Below are 22,467 nucleotides of genomic sequence, written 5' to 3' on the forward strand. Positions count from 1 at the left end.
TTGGGGGAACCATCGATAATCATCTCCTGAGAATATTAAGTTACAAATGTGCACACCCAGACTCCTGGATGGCCTGATCTTGTTTGGGTGCTCCTCAAGGTCACATTACCCAGCTCTGAAACACAAAGGCCAGCACGTGACCTTCTCAAACCTACAATTATTGTAAGAGCTAGCTGGGAAAGATGACCGAGTTCGGCATCACCTTATTTGATCAAGCAAAGTCATGCCACCACTATAGGTTTAAAGAAAGCAGATAGTGTAGGATCCACCCAGAGTGAGGGTCAGAGTGAGTGAGAGTTGGGGTCTTGGGGCTGCAAATCTCTTTGGGTGCTGCTGGTGGTGTATTCAACCCACCTCACTCGATTTGGGTTGTTATAACAAAATAGCTCTAAATTCTTTAGAACAAAAAAGGCTTGGAGTCCCAGATCTGGACACAAGTTGACTGGGTAGGTTGTCAAAGTCTTTTTTCATAGCTGGTACTTTTTGTGTATTCCCAAGTGAAGGAGAAGGAAAATCAGGCCCTTCAGCCCTCTAATAAAGGATCTAATGCCATACATGAACATCTTACCCTTACAATCTAATGGCCTTTCAGATACTTCGGTTCTTAAGCTACTGCATTGAGAATCAGTATTAACAAAAACGTAGAGACACAAACATTCAGATCAGAATGCAGCCTCAGATGCAGCCCCTGTGAACTCAAGATTGACCAGGCTGACAAGGAGACTTTGACTATATTGAAGAAAGTTTTAGTGACATGGTTAATATAGACAGGATAGGGCTGTTTTAAGACCCAAAGAATCGAGCGTGGCGATGAGCTTGGGATCAAACTGAGTCATTTGGTTTTTAAAAGAGTCACATAAAAGTAGATTTTGCAAGTCATAGCAGCTCCCTGGGCCAGTCCTCCAGAGCTCAGACACTGTGAGTGATTGTACTTTGACTCCCCATCACATTGAATATTCCAGACATTATTTTCACATGAAGAAGCCACATAGCTTAATTCTGCAGGAATGGAGGTCCTAGTAGGAAAGGGATCATTTCAGGCTGCTGTAAGGAGTAGTATGAGGCCGTGCCTCTGTCCCCAACACTACTTATAAAGTCAGGTATGTCTTGGTTTTAGAGGCTGTTGTCTTTTCAACACAAGCTTTCTCAAGATATGAACTACTAAGATCATCAGGAAAGGTAACATAGATACCTGTAGGAGTATAGGATGGGGCTTCTGTCACCTCAGCTGTTGTCTGATCTGGATAATATGTAGTGGCTTCTGGAATGAGAACAATGCAAGAACTATTCCAGCCGTGAAGCAGGTTGGCTCCCACCAAGAAAAACAGAAGCAAAACATAATCTAAAACTTTCCATCACCCTCCCACAGTGCCTTCCCAACCTTCTTAAGCTGAAAGGGCTCCTTCCTACCCACTTCCGCATCTGCTGATTCCTGAGAAATATATAAAAAGACAGCCAGTGTCCAGAGTTGCTTTACTATCCAGAGCAAGTGAGATCTGTGTTCTAAACATTAACACTATTGAGAATTGTCTCACACTTTCCATTCTAGACCCCTGAACATTGATAGAAATATAGTCAACACTAAAATGGAGAATAGGACACTCAATTAAGATGAGAGTTAAGACAGTGGTATTTCACTCTCTAGGAATGGGCCTGGGAGTTTCTTTTTACCCTCTTCACTATGAGCCTTATTCCAGGTCAGGATCACTCCCACTTCTTTGCAGGGAGACTGCTCACTGAGCAATGTGGAGTAGATACACCGCTCCATCTCAGAGTCCTTCTCAAGGTAGCAGTTTCACTGATGATGATTCGTGTCCTGCAGCCTGACTCACCTTCAGGAATTCCCCTTTGTCTCTCTCTTTAAAAACAAACAACTTTTTACTGACTGGTTGGTTGAGTGAGTGAGTGAGTGTGAGTGAGTGAGTGAGTGACACAAGATCTCCCATCCTCCTTCCATTCCTGAACTAAGAATACCTTCCTGTTATCTGATTCATCTTCCATTTCTCCAAGGCTTTGGAGAGAGAGTTCCAAAGGCTTCCACATGGAACTCTCCAACGCAGCCCGTGTTTCCCTTTCTCTTCCTGGAGTCCCTACATGTTCCCCAACAATAGCACAGTTCACATGAAGAGCTGAGCACTTGCTCCTCTGTGAGTCCAATAAATGTTTCCCTTCTCAGAGTGACAGAGGGTCTGGAATTCCTAAACCTGGGCTTCCTCAGGACCCCTCAGTTCTGGGTGGCCAACCTCACTGCAACCTGGTGCTCACATTTGAACAACGCCCTCCTGCACTGCACTCTTTTTCTTGTTTTACCCTAACACTCAAGCATGGAAAAGGATGTGGCTGTCCTTCTGAATTAAAAATGGGACACCACAGATGTTAGGTGGTTGCACATCAGTCATTTAGTTCTTGGTAAAAGGCATCCTGAGCTTAACTTGGTCCCCAGCCTGAGTCATTTCCCCGCATTGTTCTTTCACCTCACATCACATCTTATTTCATGAATAGAACTTGGGGCAGCTAGGATGACCACAAGAAGTGGGTGTGAAAATACCTGTCCTTTTCTTACAGTAATCAGGGTGTTTGTCTTCTCTCTGAGTTGTACAATTCAACCCACAACTGCAGTGCTTTAGAAAACTAACAATACAAAAATCAGATTACACTAACACCACTCCCAAGAGGTCCTATGGACAGATGAGTCCTCACTTCTCTTCCAAATCTCAGTTTTCAATAAATTCAGTAACTTATCCAAGCTCAGCCCATGAGCTCATCCTCCAAAGAACCAAAAGCTAAGAACTGAAAAATTCTGTCAATCCTGAGAGATTCTCATAGTTCTTAGTGTGTGCAGCTGCCTGGAATAAAGGGTTTCTCAGAAATCCTGTGCTCTAAAATCCTAGGTAAAGCCTAGAGGCCTCTGCAAGCTCGGCCTGTCACGCAATCCTTCAGAGCTGTTCTGCTTTAATGAATCTGCAGGCCAAGAGAGGTGAGGGAAATCAATACCTCCCACCAGTTTCCTCTCTCAGAAAGAGCTCTGAGGCTTCTTTTGCTTGTCAGAATAGAGATATACCTCATGGGATGGATGTGTTCTAGGAAGCTTTGAGAACCTCTGTGAACAGTGATCGTTTCACTCCTAGATGTAGAAGGTTTGACCTATCCTTGCCTTCAGAATGACAAGCTTTTCCCGATCCTTAAGTCACATCACTATGCATTAATATTGAATCTACATGTAGGAAACCTGAAATATGAACTCTACCATCAACTTCCTGACTCTATGTGGGATCCTGTCACTATACAATAGAGACAGACCACAGCTATATGGGACAGTTGTCTGAGAATGAACACTGTGATAGAGCATGGAGTGCCTGCCCAGTGCTCAGGAAACACTGTTAACGCCACTGAACTATGGTCTCAGTGTGTGGGACAGTTTCAGAATGGACATAAAGGATCCACAGTGGCCGCAGTTCTCAGTCATTCCCTGTTCCTTCATCAGAAAGTCGTGCTCGGCAGGACCAGATTCCCACCATACTCATCTGCTGCCCTAGGTCTATGGTCCACTTTCACATCTGGTTACTAGTGAATGCCGTGGGAATCTGATAAAGAAAGATGGGTGGCCTCCATCTTCCAGCTGTTACACAGCGAAAGGTAAATAAAGATTAAGACTGGAAAATTGCAGGCCTTGTGAAGCTGTTGTTGGCACCCAGTTCAAAACTCTTCACCTAATGTACACTTATGACTTGACTCAGTGTCTGTGTGTCCTACCTTCTCTTAGAACAAGGACTCTGGGCCCTGATGCACATTGGATTTTACCTGATTTGTGAGTCTGTGTTTGTTCTGGTGTTGGAGGAGTAGAGGTAGAGACTCTGGTTGATGTTGGTACATGTGTGGATCTTGTTGAAATAGCTGTGGGTCTTTCTGTAGTTGTGGGTCTTTCTGTAGTTGTGGGTCTTTCTGTAGTTGTGGGTCTTTCTGTAGTTGTGGGTCTTCCTGTAGTTGTGGGTCTTTCTGTAGTTGTGGGTCTTCCTGTAGTTGTGGGTCTTGTAGTTGTTGGTCTTCCTGTATTGGTGGGTCTTGTTGGGGGACTTGTTGGAAGTTCTGGATTTGGAAATCAAGATGAAAGCAAGAATTAGTCAAGCCACAAGAGATTAAGAGCTTCTGCTATAGTACAAGTGAGAGGCTGTCCCACGGCAGAAGCTTCTCTTATAAACTTCTCTTCTTTGTCACTGATCAACTAAAATGTGACAGGGCTGTGGAGTCAGCTCACGAATAGCAGGCAGCTGCCCTGACAACATGGATAAGAACAGAGCCCATGTTCCCACGGGAACACTTTCTGAATGACAGGTGTCAGATCCTCAGATCTCTATCTCTGTTAACTGAGAAGGTACGAGGGCTGGGGCTCCCCTCAGTGGTGACTGACTTCACCCACAGTTCCCAGGCCTGGCATGCTTACTTCAGTCACACAAACACACAATACACCCATGCACCAAGCATGTAGATCCCACACAAGGCACAATGGAGGTTTGCACATTTGTTAGAAATTAGACACTGTATACCGTCTTTTTTCAATCTGAGAGGTATGACAAATATCTCTTATCCAAAAAATGCTTTCTAAAGATTTGGAATATTTGCACAAAGATACTATCTTATGGGTAGGGCACAAGTATAGACTTGGATTGAAGTGGCATCCACATGCCTACGCTTTACATACACAGCTTAAGGTAAGGTTGTAATCTGGGGGTAATTCTGCACAGGATAGTTTCATGGTATTGAATTTTGCAGGTGTATTATCAAATCCATGCTCAAAGTTTCAGATTTGGGCACTGCAGACTGGGGACTTGGATTAGGCCTGTTCAACCTGCAACTCACAAACCAACAGCATCGGACTTGTTAGCATCTGAATAGCTACTGATGTTCTCAGTGTGCAGCATTCCAAGATGGGGCTGCGGTAAAATGGTGCTAGAAGGAAACAGTCAGCAAAGGATGCAGGTTCCTTTGTGTCAGCAGACAGGTGGTCCCTATAAGTAGTCTGCCTTTTTTCACTGACCGACCTATGAACTAAAACCTCACTGTCCAATTGTTCAAGCAACAATTGCTTTGGAACTCTTCTCTATGGAGGATACAGTGAAATCCCTTAATCCAGTGTGTTTTCATTTTGAAATAAGAAAAAAAATTATAGCGTTTCTACTGTGGGTAGGGAAGTAGCAGGAGTAGAGCCTTTCCTTTAAATTTAATGCATTTATTTATACACATATTTGTGTCTTTGTGTGATGTCAGGTATGTGGATTTTCAGAATCTGTACTCTGATCCCAGCATGTGGGCCCAGGGATTGAACTCGGGTCATCAAGTTTAGCTGTGGGCTCCTTTACCCACAGAGCCACCTCACTCAGTAGCTTTTCTATAGAAGATCAGATAGTAAGTGGTTTTGGTTCAGAAACCTAAACATAGGTGTTCATTAGCAAGCACTTCTGTTAAAAGGTTTGAAAGTCATGTTGACAACCTAGCCAGCAGTGGGCGTGGCTGTGTTACTATCAACGATTCGAAGCTCTATTAGTATCTGGGTGTGGCCCCAGGTTATTAGATTGTGTTGTCTGACCCTATAATGTATAGGCAGAGGCTTGAGCCTAATACAAACCCTCCCTGGACAGAAAAGGAATCCTGCAGGAAGATCTAGTCAGAGGATCACTGTGAGAACAAAAGGCAGGGAAGAAGCAACCAGCACAGGGCCTTCTCTTCCCCTGCTCTGGGACGTTTTCTCTCCCAGGTGGATGGGAAAGTGCAAAGGAGCTGATGAGGGTCCTGGGACAGCCGGAAGAGGAAGCTCGGTGTGTTTAAACCATGGGAAAATGTAGACTCAGTTGTTAAGATGAAACAGCTGCTGGATGGATTATGGACTAGCTCAGTGGGTGGTCAACGGTGGCTTTGTAAGCACTTAATAAGTTATAAGGTTTATAAAAGCATCAGTTAATTAACTGAAACTAATATGATTCCCTTTCTGGTGCTGGCTCTATAATGCCATGGAGTTATGCAAGAATGTGGTAGACAAGCACCTTCCCAACTTATAATTTTTTTCTATAATTTTGTTGGCAATCCCCAGGCTCCTCCCCTACGTTGTTATTGTTTTGCTTGGAATTCAAGCTACAGAACCTAAGGCTTCAGGGATGCTGGACAAATTTCTACCATCCCTGTGGCTTTCTTGTTAGAGACTTAACTCCGTGTGTTTGTGTTTGCAGGTGTGTGTGTGTGTGTGTGTGTGTGTGTGTGTGTGCACGTGATGAGTATGGATTTACTCTTACGTGGGTAGAGACCATGGAGGCCAGAGTCTGTGAACTTCAGCCAGCTAAGTGACATTGTGTGGCAGCTGTGAAGTGACGCTTGTTGCCTCTTCCTGCAATGCTGCCGCATGTCATCCTCTGCACTCTGTGACCAGCTTCTTCTGGCTTCCCTAAGCCATCTCCAAGCATAGTGTTGCAAGGCAGCCCAAAAAAGCGATCAGTAGGTAGAAGCCCTTCACTTGCAAGCCTCACCACTCAACTTGCACCCCGAGAGCTCACATAGACGTATAAGGAGAGAGTCTCTCCCCAAGTGTGCCCTCTGACAATTTCATCATAGTATGTATACCCGCCACACACCACATGAACGTACACACGCAATAATAAATACAGTTTTAAAAATTAAATTAAACACAAAAGACAAGTGCATGAACGAATACTAAAACTAGAATCAGAATAATGCTTCTAATGTAAAAATTATATACAGGTAAGAAGCTCTCTGTTTGTGTTCTAACTGCTTCTCCTGACTTAAGGACCTAACCAAGGTCTGGTTGTTCCATACTCTGTCACTTGTGCTACAGTGAACTAAATCACACAACAGGATGCTCACTTCCATGACTAAATGATTATAAAAGTCAGACTTTGCCTGCGTTCTGGGGATTTGGCTCAGATCCTCAGGAGGGCTGCTGGGAAGATCATTCTGAAGGCCGTTGTCTGAAGAGGATACTCTGTCTGCACTGCCATTCCAGCCGTGGTAGTGGTCTCCCCCCCCTCAACTAGCTCTCTCTCATTCTTGCTCTTAATGAAGCCTCTCTCCAGGTTTTCCAGAGAAGCCTCCCCTCCCCTCTTAGCCTCTGCATACACCATCAAGATGTGAACTCACACAGTGGGTTGTTTCTGTCTAGTGTTCTCCCTCCCAACTCCAGGTCTGATCCTGGCCTTGAGGCTTCCTGGCTCTAATAAAGCTCATCGGAGGGAACTGCACGTCAGGGTCTACAGGCTCAGCGCTGCTGGCCACCTGCTATTACACTGAAGAAGGACCAGTGGTCAGGTATTGGAGGGAAACACGGTCCCACCAGGACTTTTCCATTTCTCAAACAACAGTTCTTGTGATATGATGTGAGAGACCTAAAGCCTAAGGCAGGGCAGGGATGAGAGCAGAACTTCCCACCTATACCTGTGGCCTGTGCTCAGAAGGTCAGCTGACCATGGCCGAAGGCAACTCATCTGCGCAGCTGCACCTTGTATTGTCTGCTTTTCAAGGTAGAGCTGTGACAGTTTTACAGTGGTGAGAACAGGTGTTTTAATGTCCTAGGGCATAATTACAGAATAGAGGACTCAGTTCACTTGCAAGAAATAAACAAAGAAAATGAAGAAAACTTACCTGCTTTAACCTCCAACAGATAGTCGACAAAATAGAATGCTCCAGGTATCTCTGCTATACAACAGTAAGGACCACTGTCACTCACAACAGTGTTCTCTATGGTCAAGGACACATTTCCTTCTGAAATATTCCCCTTTAGCTGGTATCGATTGCTCCTCTGATATGTGACCTTATAACCATTGGTCCAGATAAGTGACCTCATACAATAAGAAGAGCGGCATTCTCCTCGACCCCAACATGTGGGAACGATTTCATCACGGTATGTTGTTGAATAGATACACGGAAGTGTGACAGAGTGACCCTGCACTACCGTATAAGAAGCCACAGCACCTGCGATGTTAAAAAGGGAGAGAAAAAGAAAGGGAGAGTCAGTCTTCAACATTTTTCTAAACTTCCCTTCTTTATCATTGGTGTTTTGGGGGTATGTGGGTGTGTGCGTGTGTGCGTGTTTACACACATGTGCACCTGTGAATGTTGGAGGGGAAGGGGTAGTAGGGAATTATAATTTAATTTTTGTTGTTCTTGCTTTGTTTTCTCAGCCAGGGTCTCACTCTGTAGCCTTGGCTGGCCTGGAACTTGCAGCATAAATCAGGCTGACATTCAAAGTCCCAGAGCTCTGCTGCCTCTCCCTCCCATATCCTATATCATTAAAGACTCATTTTGACAGTTTGACTTTAAAGGCTCTAAACACTTTTTTCTGTCAGCATAGTCTTCCTCCGTGCAATTACTTGATAGATACATCTGAAAACAAAACAACTTATTCCACGGTGTGATGTTCACCCTGCTTCTTCTCATCTCCTTTTTCTTCAGTGTGTATGTTTCTTTTGGATTCAGAGTCTTGCCAAACACCTCATCTGGTTTAAACTCAAAATCCTCCCACCTGACTCCTGTGCTGGTGATAAGCATGGGTCACTGAGAGAAGCTTAAATTTTTCCTTTTTATACACTTACAAATTTTATTTCAGAATCTGGGCACATGGGTAACACTTGTGTACCCGGAACTCCCTTGTATTCCCAGAATCTGTGAGGCAGATGCAGAAGATGAGGAATCCAGGGCGAGCATCACCTAACTAATGAGTTCAAGACAGGCCTAAGCTTTGGAGACTCTGTCTCAAACCATGCCCTCTCCTCCCCCACAGTGCTAAAGACTACAAAATCACTGACCCTCCCTCCGCATATTCTGATCAATGAGCAGAGCCAAGGCCTTGTTTATATAGCAGTTTTGGCTTCCTGGCAGAACTTTAGTAATGTCAGAGTGATTATCAGAAAGGAATTTAGGATATTATCAGGAAGGGCAGGACCTTATGATTAGCCCTTTGCAAAAGCAAAACAAAACAAAAACAAAAGCAAAAAACCCAAAACAAACAAAACAACAACAACAACAAAAACCCTAAATTATTCCCGCAAAGTGATGATCCCTTCTTATGTATTGGTGACATCCCCAGAAATTGAACCAGACACACTTGTAAAGAAAGGTAACAAAGTTAGAGAATATGCAACCGATCACTTAATGATGCAATTTTGAAAACTGAAACAGTTAACTATAATTCTTATGGAAATGATGGAATAAAATTCTTAATACCAATAGTTTCCAAGGTGGCCTTTAAAGGAACTTTGAGGGCTGATGATGTAGCTCAATGATACAATGCTTGGCTAGCCTAGGCTAGCTCCTGTATTAGATTCCCAGCACAGGGAAGAAACAAATAAGCAACAAAATTACAAAACAATGAGCTATGAGACTCCCTTATCATCTATGTAGAGGCCTAGGCTATGAGTTTTTACATGATCTGAGAAAGTACTCTCCTTGTTGTATTTCTTATTGGGACACTCATTCCTTGATTTTCCAAATACCTTTCTTAGGATCACAAATAAATGCACTCTATTTTAATTGTCATAAAAATAAATTATATTTTGTATGAATCATCTAAGCTCTTTGAAATGAGAAGCAGGAGGATAGAAGTTTGAAGTGATCCTCAGGTATCTTTGGAGTCTGAGGCTAACATAGACTAACATAGCCCCTGTGTCAAAGACAATAATGTTCTTCCTTCTTCTGCCCCTTTAATGGAGTGTTTTGATTGGAATGTTTTTAAATTACATACTTGTTTAAATAGATAAAAAGGCACAAAGAAATGCAATGAAGGCTGAGTTTGACTAGCCATCCTGCATGCATGCAACTCAATAACAGTTGCATGTGTACCCGTGTTTGCTTGTCATTCACATGCATGCGCCCCTTGCCTCACATTTTCTTGTGGATCATGTTTGTTTATCCATCAGTTTTGAAATCCATACACGCTAAGTAAGTTCTGTGGACCTACAATGTAACCTGGGTCTCTGCTCACTACATAACCCATGATCAAACAAGCCCAAGGCTTGCCATCTCTTCTGCCACCTCCAGCCTTCTCAGCATCCCCAGCCCATCTACTCACTTACCTGGGAGAAGCAGCAGGAGGCCTGAAATGAAGACTTGAAGCTGAACCATGGTGTTGACCTGAAGGACAGTGACAAGTCACTCTGGTTAGCTGTGGCACTCAGCACACTATGTCTGATCAGGTCTTCATCCTGACTGCATGAATCCCACAGGCCTCTCTGTTAGGGCACCCTGTTCCCCCAAATACACTCTTCTATCTGGGTCCTTGCTCAAAGAGCCATCCACATGACTTCTGGCCATGACCCAGATAAGGCAGCAAACAGAGAAAACTGAGAGCAGCCATTAGAGAGTATGTTCTCGGTAGAATCTAAGCCAAGGCCAGCCTTCTAATGGTAAAGATGCACTTGTCCTCAAGATGGAAACGGTACTGTTCTGCTCAGAGCCGTACTGGTTGGTCCCTAAACTTCAACTACCTTAAACACAATAAGATGGACTGAGCTAGAATTCAGCCACACACGGTGACAGAGACCACATCTTCCTGAGAGATGTCTAGAGACACCTACAAAAGCACTGGGTACAGACCCAAACCTTAGATCCGTAGAGCTCTCTACACCTAGATTTCCTCCTGGGTAAAATAGCACTAATGTTTGCTCGGCTTCCTGGAGAATCTGCTGTGAAGGAGACCCTGATCTATTTACTCACAGGCACAAATACGTAAGGAATCCCCAGGGCAGCTACTTTCAAGCCCATTTGTGGAGGATGATACCTGTCTTCAGATTCCAAGTTCTAGGTTTTAGGCTTTTTTCTTAATTGTTAAACCATAAAAACACTAATAAGACTGCCTAGTACATCATTAACTCCCTTTTTGGTCAGAAGATTCTCTCAGAGAGGAAAGAAGGCTGTTACCAGTCTTAAAGATACTAAGAGCTTTCACGAAGCCAGCATGAGCTCAACATTCAGGCCTGGGGTCCCGCACTTAGAGGAGATCAGAAAACTAATGCTGTAACCTGGTGACCAAACACTGAGAATTTCAATGGACACTAGACAACTTTAGAACACATAAAACCCACGCAGGACATGACTATTTTACTTTTGCATATAAAAGTAGTGAGCAGAACACGGTACCGACCACTCTGTCCCTTTAAGAGTTCTATTGAAGTAGATAGTGTTATGGACACAGGCATTCAATGTCTCACCCAGTTGACTACTATCTTCATGTAAAATAACTCTTGCTAAGGCCTCTCACGGGTGACCTATGGCCTACTCTCTCATAAAACGAAGAGAACAGACAGTGGTGGAAAATGGCTCTTTACAGCCCCCAAATCAATGCATTTTCCAAGTACCCTGGTAGGAGCATCAGCCAGAAAGGCTGCAGCAGAACTCAGTCTCTCTCTCTCACCTTCTGGAATGAAACAAATAGGTGAGATCGACCATGCAATAAGCACCTTGCTGGTTGCTAGAAACCTTTTCATTTTTGCCTTCACATGTTTGAGAAGAGCACTTGGGTCCATCCCCAAACATCAGAGTTTGAGTTGTGGTTCCCTGTTGAAGCCACACCCGTGAAGATCCTGCATGGAGACTGTGAGAGGATAGAAGTCTCAAGAGGCTTATCAAGCATTTATTCTCACCTCTTCCCTCAGTAGCCATTTGCTACCAACCCCTGCACTTCACCTAATGTCCTTGTGACAATCAGGACAGCTTCTGACATGCACAGTTACATTTGCACACAATAGCGTCCACCAACGCTGGAGCTAAGATGCTTGGAAGATCTGGAATCTGTAGAAGAGATTTCCGGGGCTGGAGAGATGGCTCAGTGGTTAAGAGCGCCCGACTGCTCTTCCAGAGGTCCTGAGTTCAAACCCCAGCAGCCGCATGATGGTTTACAACCATCTGTAATGAGATCTGATGCCCTCTTCTGGTGTGTCTGAAGACAGCTACAGTGTACTTATATTTTTTTTTTTAAAAAAGAAGAGATTTCTGATGGAGTGGTGGTGGCACATGCCTTTAATACTAGCTCTATGTAGGTGAGGCAGGTAGATCTTTGTGTAGTCAAGCATGGTCCACAGAGTGAGTTATAGGATAGCTACGGATACAGGGGGAAACTTTAACAAGGAGAGGAGGAGAAAGACAGAGAGACATACAGAGATAGAGAGACAAGAGACAGAGAGAGATTGAGAGACCAGAGACAGAGAGAAATTGAGAGACAAGACAGAGAGACTGTGTTCTGCTGAGGCCCATCTGCTTGATGCTCTTGCCAGGTACTTGGCTTCCTTTTTCTCCAGAACTGTAACAACTCACATAACCTTTTCCACAGTGAACCTGATTTTCCTTCATGATAAACTAGCCCACATCAACTTAGGGAGCCCTTGTCACTCCAAGTTGGGTCACAATAATCCCTATTTCCTTTGGATTAAGAGCTGGGTTTTTATAATTTTTAAAGATCACATGTAAATGGTTTCATGTCAGACCATGCATGAACATGCCAGGGCACATATATGGTCAGAGGACAGCTATGTGGACGAGGTTCTGGCTTCTAAAATACAGGTGCATGGGGTTGAGCTGGTAAGTGCCTTTATCTGCTGAGCCATGCCATGGGCTCAAGGACTGGCTCCATTTTGCATTGTTGAAAGATTGGGGAACAAAGCTAAAGTGTCTCTCACACAAGATTGAAACATGTTTTATTCAGTTGGAAGGCAAAATGTTTTCATTCTAGTTATACTACAGCCTAAGGCCAGGCAAATCCCAATGTCAATAAGAAGGGTTTTTGAACAAATTTTTACTTCGGTAAAAATTACTAATAAACTGAGAATGGAGGAGTATGAGTCAGGATAACAGGGTGTAAAATACTCAGAATTGGACAAGCAGCTTACACGGATGGGTAAGTGAACAGCTAACAAATTAATGCATAGACAATGAGACAAATGGTAAATGTATAATCAGGCCAGGGTGTGTCCCACTGACAACCTTAGCTCAGAGCTCTCTCAAGGAGCAGGGAGCCCAATTCCTTACCCTGAGGTTTTGCAAAGCCCCTGTTATCTGGCCCCTGCCTAGGGCTCAGGTCTGCTGTCCTGACCACCTGTCCCAAGGCCATGTGGACTTTCTTCCCAATTCATCACCTCAGGTCTTTCTAGGTGGTGTTCTGTCTTGTCCCTTCCTCCTTCCTTAACCCACAGCTTTTACCTTTCCTCCTTTCCTACTGATCCCTGCTTAAATGTCCGGGACATTCTCTCTGGATCACCTGCAATTTATAGCATGTGAGATTCTGGAATGATGGCTTCTATCTGTGAGCACAGCACTTATCTGAGGCAGGAGGATTGCCATGAACTTAAGGGCAGCCTGGACTATATATTGAGTACCAATCTAGCCAATGCTATAGAGTAACACCCGGTCAATAAAGGGAAGAACAAGCTGTGAACCATGCCTGATGGCAAACTTATGTAATCCTACTGTAGGAGAGGTGGAAAGGAGGATTGACAATGCTGAGCTAGCCTGGGCTACAAAAGGGGGAAAAATGAAGGAAAACCAAAGCAAGTGACAGGACAGACTAAGAGCTGAAGGAGAGCAGGTGGAGGGCAGATGGCATCATCAGTAAGGATGTGAAGAAGATGGGAGCTGAGGAGCAGAGGCATCAAATAACCAAATCCTCAGGGTTGAATTCCCACACTAGGCCATGGGCTCCCACAAGACCAGATACTGAGCCCTAACATTTGCAGAGGACAGAGTACAGTGAGACGTCTTATTGTTTTATTTGTTACCATTGTACTACACTGTGTACATTATACTACCTGGCTGTGTATGAATGTGGGCGTGCCATGGACTCATGAGAAGGGAAGAAAATCCCTCTCTGGAGTTGTTCTCTGCTTCCCCTTTAGGAGGATCCCATCTCAAACTCATCTATCTATCGGGCAGGCCAGACCCTTTGCTCCCTGAGCCTTCTCCCTGGATGATGGAATTCTTTGTTAACTTGAGCTTTGCAGTCTTCAGATTCACTGCATTTAGGGTCAACTCTGGCATTCCATGAAGGTTACTCACTACCTACAGGGGAGCACTGCCAGATGACAGGACTCAGTGACCATCACTGAGTTTCCAGCTGCTGACCCTTTCCCGGGGCGTCGTGGCGGAGCTGGTAGCTGAGGCAGCAGCTGCAGCAGCAGCAGCAGCAGCAGCAGCAGCGGCGGCGGCTTCGGCAGCGCTGGTGGCCGGGCCGCCATGGGCCTAGCCGGGCTGCAGGAGAACGTGTTTGCTGGGCAGTCAAAGATCTATGCCTACATGAGTCTGAACAAATACTCTGGAATGCGCTCTCCACTGCAGGAAGAGAACTCGGTCGCACATCATGAGGTCAAATGCCCGGGGAAACCATTGGCCGGAATCTATAGGAAGCGAGAAGAGAAAAGGAACGCTGGGAATGTTATCCGAAGCGCTCTGAAGTCAGAGAACGGAAGAGCAAAGATACCAGGAGAGGTCCCCTGGCGCCTTTTCCAAACCAAAAATCTGAAGCAACAGAACCTCCAAAAACTCCACTCCGGTCATGTGATTCTACCAGTGTAGCAGTTGCTAAGCAAGCCCTGAAAAAGCCCCTCAAGGGCAAGCAGGCCCCTCGGAAGAAGTCTCAAGGGAAGACACAGCAGAATAGAAAACTCACAGATTTCTACCCCGTGCGAAGGAGCTCCAGGAAGAGCAACGCTAAGCTGCAGGCTGAAGAAAGGAAGAAGACAGATGAGCTAATTGAGAGCGGGAAGGAAGATGGCATGAAGATTGACCTAATCGATGGCAAAGGCAGGGGTGTGATTGCTACCAAGCGATTCTCCCGGGGAGACTTTGTGGTAGAATACCATGGAGACCTCATTGAAATCACCGATGCCAAGAAGCAGGAGGCTCTGTACGCACAGGACCCCTCCACGGGCTGCTACATGTACTATTTTCAATATCTGAGCAAAACCTACTGCGTGGATGCCACTCAAGAAACGAACCGCCTTGGGAGGCCGATCAATCACAGTAAGTGTGGGAATGGCCAGACCAAACTGCAGGACATCGACGGCGCACCTCACCTCATCCTCATAGCCTCCGGAGACATCGCGGCCGGGGAGGAGCTCCTGTACGACTATGGAGACCAGAGCAAGGCCTCCATCGAAGCCTACCCTTGGCTGAAGCACTAACCAGCCATGTGGCCTCCCTGCCTCCCTGCCTCCTTCAAAGGACAAAGTGCCCTCAAAGGGAAATGAATTTTTTACACACACACACACACACACACACACTCACTCACTCTTACTCTTAGCTAATTACTACAAATGTTTTTTTTTTTTTTTCCTTTTTCTTTTTTTCGGAGCTGGGGACCGATCCCAGGGCCTTGTGCTTGCTAGGCAAGTGCTCTACCACTGAGCTAAATCCCCAACCCTTCAAATGTTTTTAAAAAGTATATTAAAGTTGCCTTTTCATGTAGTATTTAAATATCTGTTACAGGTTTCCAAGGTGGACTTGAACAGATGACCTTATATTACCAAAACTTTTATATTCTAGTTGGTTTTCTACCTTTCTGCATACAAGCTGAACGTTTGTGCCTCCCGCGTAGTGTAAGACTCAGCACAGGTTTTAGAGAATGGAGTTGAACATGAACTAGGAAGCCGGGCTCTACCCAAGATGAAAGCCAGGACTCCCCTGCACCCCACGTCCGAGGACATGCCAGTGTGAGGGTGAGGTCACCCCCACGCACAGCCTGGACGGGATGTCTCCAAGCTCTTGTTCTCCTCAGCGTCTAGACAAGTGTACATGTTGACATGTATGAATATTTTTTAGCAAAAGTTTCACAGTAAGCTAGTCTTCCCCTCTGCTTTCTCCAAAGCTTACTGAGCCCAGGGCTTGGAGGCCCGGCCAGGAACAGACCTGTTCCACAGGCTTATGGCTTTTCCAGGCACCTTGAAGCATCAGGGTGGGCAGTCAGACTAGAGGCAGGCCGGGAAAAGCACTGTTCTCCTGCCCAAGAAGGGCAGATCTCCTGAAACTGCATTAATTCTTTATAGAAATGTGAACACTGAATTTATTTTAAAAAAAATAATAAAAAAAACCAAAATAGTAAAAAAAAAATTTAAAAAGAAAAAAATGGAAAAAAACCCCACAGAAAACAACTTAACATGTATATAGGTTTTGAAGGGAGTGAAATGAATGCAGTTTTCTTTTCTTCTGGGGTTTATTTTTCTTTTTGGCTTGGCTGGTTGGTTTGTGTAGAGATTTGAGATGGTACTCTATTCTAATCAAAAGTGAGGTTTGTAGTGGGACCAGAAATTACTAAGCCCACACCCCCTCCCCAACCCAACTCAAGCAGTATTACAGAGCAATAGTGGTAAAAACTGCATGGTATTTGTACAGAGACAGACAGATAGACCAGTGGAACAGAATTGAAGACCCAGGAATGAACTCACACACCTATGGTCACTTGATTTTTGACAAAGGAGCCAAAACCATCCAATGGAAAAAAGATAGCATTTTCAGCAAATGGTGCTGGTTCAGCTGGAGGTCAACATGTAGAAGAATGCATATCGATTCAGGTTTATCACCCTGTACAAAGCTTAAGTCTAGGTAAATCAAGTACCTCCACATCAAACCAGATACATTCAAACAAATAGAAGAAAAAGTGGGGAAGCATCTCGAACTCATGGGCACTAGAGAAAATTTCCTGACCAAAACACCAATGGCTTATGCTCTAAGATCAAGAATCGACAAATGGGATCTCATAAAATTGCAAAGCTTCTGTAAGGCAAAAGACACCGTTGTTAGGACAAAACAGCAACCAACAGATTGGGAAAAGATCTTTACCAATCCTACAACAGATAGAGGGCTTATATCCAAAACATACAAAGAACTCAAGAAGTTAGACCGCAGGGAGACAAATAACCCTATTAAAAAATGGGGTTCAGAGATAAACAAAGAATTCACAGCTGAGGAATGCCGAATGGCTGAGAAACACCTAAAGAAATGTTCAACATCTTTAGTCATAAGGGAAATGCAAATCAAAACAACCCTGAAATTTCACCTCACACCAGTCAGGATGGCTAAGATCAAAAACTCAGGTGACAGCAAATGCTGGCAAGGATGTAGAGAAAGAGGAACACTCCTGCATTGTTGGTGGGATCGCAGACTGGTACAACCATTCCGGAAATCAGTCTGGAGGTTCCTCAGAAAATTGGACATTGAACTACCTGAGGACCCAGCTTAGGATCCTCTCTTGGGAATATACCCAAACGATGCCCCAACATATAACAAAGACACGTGCTCCACTATGTTCATAGCAGCCTTATTTATAATAGCCAGAAGCTGGAAAGAACCCAGATGCCCTTCAACAGAGGAATGGATACAGAAAATGTGGTACATCTATACAATGGAGTATTACTCAGCTATCAAAAACAATACCTTTATGAAATTCATAGGCAAATGGAGGGAACTGGAAAATATCCTGTGTGAGGTACCCCAATCACAGAAAAACACACATGGTATGCACTCATTGATAAGTGCCTATTAGCCCAAATGTTGAATTACCCTAGATGCACAGAACACATGAAACTCAAGACAGATGATCAAAATGTGAATGCTTCACTCCTTCTTTAAAAGGGGAACAAGAATACCCTTGGCAGGGAATAGGGAGGCAAAGATTAAAACAGAGGCAGAAGGAACACCCATTCAGAGCCTGCCCCACATGTGGCCCATACATATACAGCCACCCAATTAGACAAGATGGATGAAGCAAAGAAGTGCAGGCAGACAGGAACCGGATGTAGATCTCTCCTGAGAGACAGAGCCAGAATACAGCAAATACATAGGCAAATGCCAGCAGCAAACCACTGAACTGAGAACGGGAACCCGTTGAAGGAATCAGAGAAAGGACTGGAAGAACTTGAAGGGGCTTGAGACCCCATATGAACAACAATGCCAACCAACCAGAGCTTCCAGGGACTAAGCCACTACCTAAAGACTATACATGGACTGACCCTGGGCTCCAACCTCATAGGTAGCAATGAATAGCCTAGTAAGAGCACCAATGGAAGGGGAAGCCCTTGGTCCTGCTAAGACTGAACTCCCAGTGATCGTGATTGTTGGGGGGAGGGTGGTAATGGGGGGAGGATGGGGAGGGGAACACCCATATAGAAGGGGATGGGGAGGGGTTGGGGGATGTTGGCCCGGAAACCGGAAAAGGGAATAACAATCGAAATGTAAATAAGAAATACTCAAGTTAATAAAGGAAAAAAAAAAATAGAAACCCTATTCCAAAATTGTTACACTAAGCAGCTCATGTCTAAGGAGCTGGACATGGGCTGGAGTTCACTTAGGCTGCTTGACCTTGACTGAGTAGGAGAACTTGCTGCTGGTGGAGGGATAGAATACAGACCAGCAGAGACAAAGCCACCTCAGGGTATCTTAGCTCTTTGAATAGCCATTTGCTGCTGAGCTCAGCTTCGAACAATCTCTTAACTCTTAGATAAACCTTGAAATGTAGCCTGGGTTGGCTTCACCTAGCTCCATCTGCCCTGAGGCTGGAATGGCAATAACCTTGACATCCCATGACCAGAAATCACTCTCACCTCCTGGCCCACCAGTGTGGTTGGGTGGGTGGTTCATTCATTCATTCATTCATTCATTCATTCATTCTTATTTATTGATTGATTGATTGATTGATTGATTTATTGATTTATTGATTTATTTCGGTTGGGTCTCTCTGTGGCCCAGGCTGAGCTGGAACTCTTTCTGTCTCATGGTTGTCTCTCACAAATAGAAATCCTCCTGCCTCAGAATGCTGGGATCACAGGCATGACCCAACACACCCAGTCCTACCTCTGGGCTTTGCACACGCACTGATTTCCTGGGACAGTCAAAGTTCATGTCTGGCCTGGAAGTACAGGCCTGTAACTCCAGCTTCTCAGGAGGCTGAGGCTGAAGGATCATGAGTTTAAGGCCTGTCTAGGCAACCTGAGCAACTGAAGACCCTGTTTCAAAATAAAAAATAGGAGAATTAGTTTGGATGACTGGAGTTAGAGAACAGTGGCAGAGAGACACTGGTTTTCCATCTCCAGCAAATACACAAAAAAAAAGTGATTACAACAGAAAAGTGTCAGCTGTGGCGTAGCACAGGCCTTCATTCCCAGAACTAGGAGGCAAAGGGATGCAGTTCTCTGTGAGTTCCATGTCAGTTTGATCTGCATAGCAAGTTCCGGGTCAGCTGGATCTACATTGCAAGATGCTATTGTAACGCATGCACACGCACATAGACAAATACACTCATACACTCATACACACACACACACACACACATATACACACACACACGCTAATAAATAATATTGTAAGATAAAATGAACTTCATATATGTTTTCCATAGGGAACGTCACTCAGGGTTATTTGATGTCCCAAATCCATAGTCACTCAAACTTGGATCAAAGTCAACTATTTTACTGCCACTGTAGAGAAGCGTTTGTATTTTTATATAGCTAGAGTTTTATATCCTTCCCCCCAGCACACACACATGCACACTCAATGGAGAGAGACAGTAGAGAGGCAGGCTATGATCAAAAAGTTCGATTGAAAAAAAAAAAAAACTTTTATACAAAGTCTCACATAACCTATGCAGGCCTCTAACTCACACTGTAGTTCAGCTGGGTTTTAACCACTTCCTACTGTCTTCCAAGTGTCGGGCTTGTCAACATGCTAGGACTAGGGTTTTTTTCTCTCTTTCTTCCTTCCTTCCTTTCTTTCTTTCTTCCTTCCTTCCTTCCTTCCTTCCTTTCTTTCTTTCTATCTTTGTGTGTGTGTGTGTGTGTGTGTGTGTGTGTGTGTTGTTTTTGCTGGTGGTTGGTAACAAATGAACAGCTTGCTTAGCAAGCAGGAAGCCCTGAGCTTAATCCTCCTCATCAGATAAGCTGAGTGTGCAATCGGAAAGGGAAGATCAGAAGTTCAAGCTCATCCTCCCCAAGGCTTCTACTCTGAGGAAATCCTGGCACAAGAGAGGCCGGCTCTCAAATACAGTGCCGGTAAGAGCCAGTCACAGCAGTCTATACTTGGAATCCCAGAGCTCAGCGGAAGGCTGCAATGAGGTCCAGGCCAGTGAGATTTCACAACTCTGTTGTAAAAATCAAACGAGAGTTCATTATGATGCATTTCCTGCACTGTCCGACTCGTGGCTTTATTTTTAAAAAGTCACAGTTTAGGTGGGGGAGAGAAGGGAGGGTGAGGCTTTGGAGCGTGAAAGCACAATTACTCTGGAAGGGAGGGGGAAATACCAGAAGACAGACAAAGAAGATGAAGTTCCCCAAACACAGGAAGCTGCATTCTAGGGAAGGAGTAGGCGAATCCTCAACATAAATGCATACATTTTTAAAATATTCCCCAACATTTAAAGAGCTCAGTGGCTTCCCTGCCCCTGAAAAATGAAATGCAGGGGCTGGACAGGTAGAACAATGGTTAAGACAACTGGCTGCTCTTCCAGAGGACCCAGCTTCAACTTCCAACACAATTGTTTGTAATTCCAGTTCCGTGGGGGGAACTGGCACCTTCACACTGACATGTAAACAAATACCTATTCACATGAAATAAAAACAATTTTTTTTTTCAAAAAATCCAAATGAAAACCAAGGTCTAAAAGGTGCACATCTCCCTAGACTGGCCACATGCTCCGCTCTCAACACTCCAACTAAGTCAAATCTCTTCTACTTCAGGCCTTGCCAAGTTGACAAACCTAACACAAAACCTCAAATCCCAGCAACCTACTTGAAGCTATAGTTCTGGGCCTATAGATTCAGGCCTAAATATATGGGGCCTAGTTTAAAAGTACCAGACTATTGTCTCCTCCAGTTTCCTCAGTTCTATAGTTATACCTCATGTTAACTCCATTTAAGAAAGTTTTAATAGCTCGTCTGTAAAAGTCCATTATTCCGTATAAGTGAGGATCCACCTTCCAAGAATCCAAAGAACTATTGGATGTTAAGTTGCCCTAATGTCTAGAGACCCAATGGTGTCCTAATGCCCCACATAGAATCCCACATCATCCCAAATACAAAGCCACATGGTACAGAACCTCCAAGGAGCACTATCCTCATTGCCTCTCCAGCAGGAGCCTGCAGAAGACGGTACTTACCAGTTAGGAGAGAGCACTGCTTCTTGGTAGTCTCTCCTAATCCTCTGCTGCTGCTGGACTCTTCCAGCGCTGCTGATGGATAAAGAGGAGTCTGTCCCAGAATTCCATTCTTATCTCCTGGCCACACCTTCAAGCATTTTGTTTGAAAATCTAGTTCTACAATCCTTTTGCCAGATAGTATCTATTCAACTTAGAGAGCTTATAACAAAAAATACTTAAATGAGCACTCAGGAAAGCAGAGGCAGGTGGATCTTCTGACTTCACAGCCAACTCAGTCTATATAGCGACACCTTGTCTCCTCAACAAACAAACAAAAGCTAACTTTCTGCTGGGCAATCTGTAAAGTTTCAGCAAAGGTCTTCACCTGAGTTCAGACTTCAGGCTTGAGAAGTTTTCTTCAGAAAGGGACTTTGAACCACTGCACCAGCTTTCTTAAAATTGTAGATGAATAAAGTGAAAGTCAGAAAGAGGAATAGAATATAGATAGAACCCAGTGAGGGTCCTGGTGCAGAGGCAGAAGTGAAAGCTGACTAATTATATACCTGGTCTGCCAGTCAACTAACAGCTTAAGCAAATAAAGTTAGACTAAAGTCCCTGCTTGCAGAAGTGTAGGGAGAGGCTGCCAGCTTTCCAGGCGCAGCTTCTCCGCACCCTCATACACTCTTCGGGCTTATTAGTTATTCAGGCTTCCAGACTTGGGTAGTTGTAGAGGAATTTTAATCCAGCAGCATAGCTGTTGTGGATGAAAGGATCATATTTGTCTGCATGATCAGGCTGGAATGATACACCTTTAATCTCTCTGGCTGGAATACAGACATGCCCTTAGTATACAACTTTAAGGATACTCTTTTTTAAAATTCACTTATTTATTTTGTTTATACAAATACACTGTGGCTGTCTTCAGATACATCAGAAGAGGGCATCAGATCCCATTGCTGATGGTTGTGAGCCACCATGTGCTTGCTGGGAATTGAACGCAGGACCTCTGGAAGAGCAGTCAGTGCTCTTAAACACTGTGCCATCTCTCCATCCCCCACAATGAAAGTAAAGTTAATTTGTAGAAAGAAGTAGCCATATTTGAAAGTTATGTCTAATAGAGAGGCAGACAACGTGAGGAATGAGAATGAGTCAAAGATAGGATATGCCCAACTCTCAGGAGGACAAGACAGGAAAGAGACAGGACTTAAGAGGGGGGAGGGAGGGAGGGAGGGAGGGAGAGAGGAGAGAGAGAGAGAGAGAGAGAGAGAGATAGAGAGAGAGAGAGAGAGAGAGAGAGAGGCTGCAGGTAAAGACAGAATGAGCTAGAAAAGGAGCCAGTTTATAACAGATTGCCAGTTAGT

General features: G+C 44.4%; 2 protein-coding genes across 2 annotated transcripts in view; one reads left to right on the top strand and one right to left on the bottom strand.

Annotated features, from left to right (window-relative positions):
- Window positions 1-21,274, bottom strand: part of LOC116909099 (T-cell immunoglobulin and mucin domain-containing protein 2) — a 29,256-nt gene extending 7,982 nt beyond the window's left edge. Inside the window, exons 1-5 of the mRNA XM_032912571.1 lie at window positions 21,128-21,274; window positions 10,074-10,131; window positions 7,645-7,974; window positions 3,802-4,086; window positions 1,193-1,261 (exon numbers count right to left, since the gene is read on the bottom strand). Coding sequence (XP_032768462.1) covers window positions 1,193-1,261; window positions 3,802-4,086; window positions 7,645-7,974; window positions 10,074-10,122 — 733 coding nt within the window. The 5' untranslated portion in view covers window positions 10,123-10,131; window positions 21,128-21,274. The remainder of the gene's footprint in view (window positions 1-1,192; window positions 1,262-3,801; window positions 4,087-7,644; window positions 7,975-10,073; window positions 10,132-21,127) is intronic.
- On the top strand, window positions 14,206-15,167 carry LOC116909098 (N-lysine methyltransferase KMT5A-like). The gene is given in 2 exon segments (XM_032912570.1): window positions 14,206-14,440; window positions 14,443-15,167. Coding segments are annotated over 2 exon segments (945 nt in total). The 5' UTR covers window positions 14,206-14,220.
- Window positions 21,275-22,467: the final 1,193 nt, after the last annotated feature.

The sequence above is a fragment of the Rattus rattus genome, chromosome 9 (genome assembly GCF_011064425.1).
Source record: "Rattus rattus isolate New Zealand chromosome 9, Rrattus_CSIRO_v1, whole genome shotgun sequence".
NCBI lineage: Eukaryota > Metazoa > Chordata > Mammalia > Rodentia > Muridae > Rattus > Rattus rattus.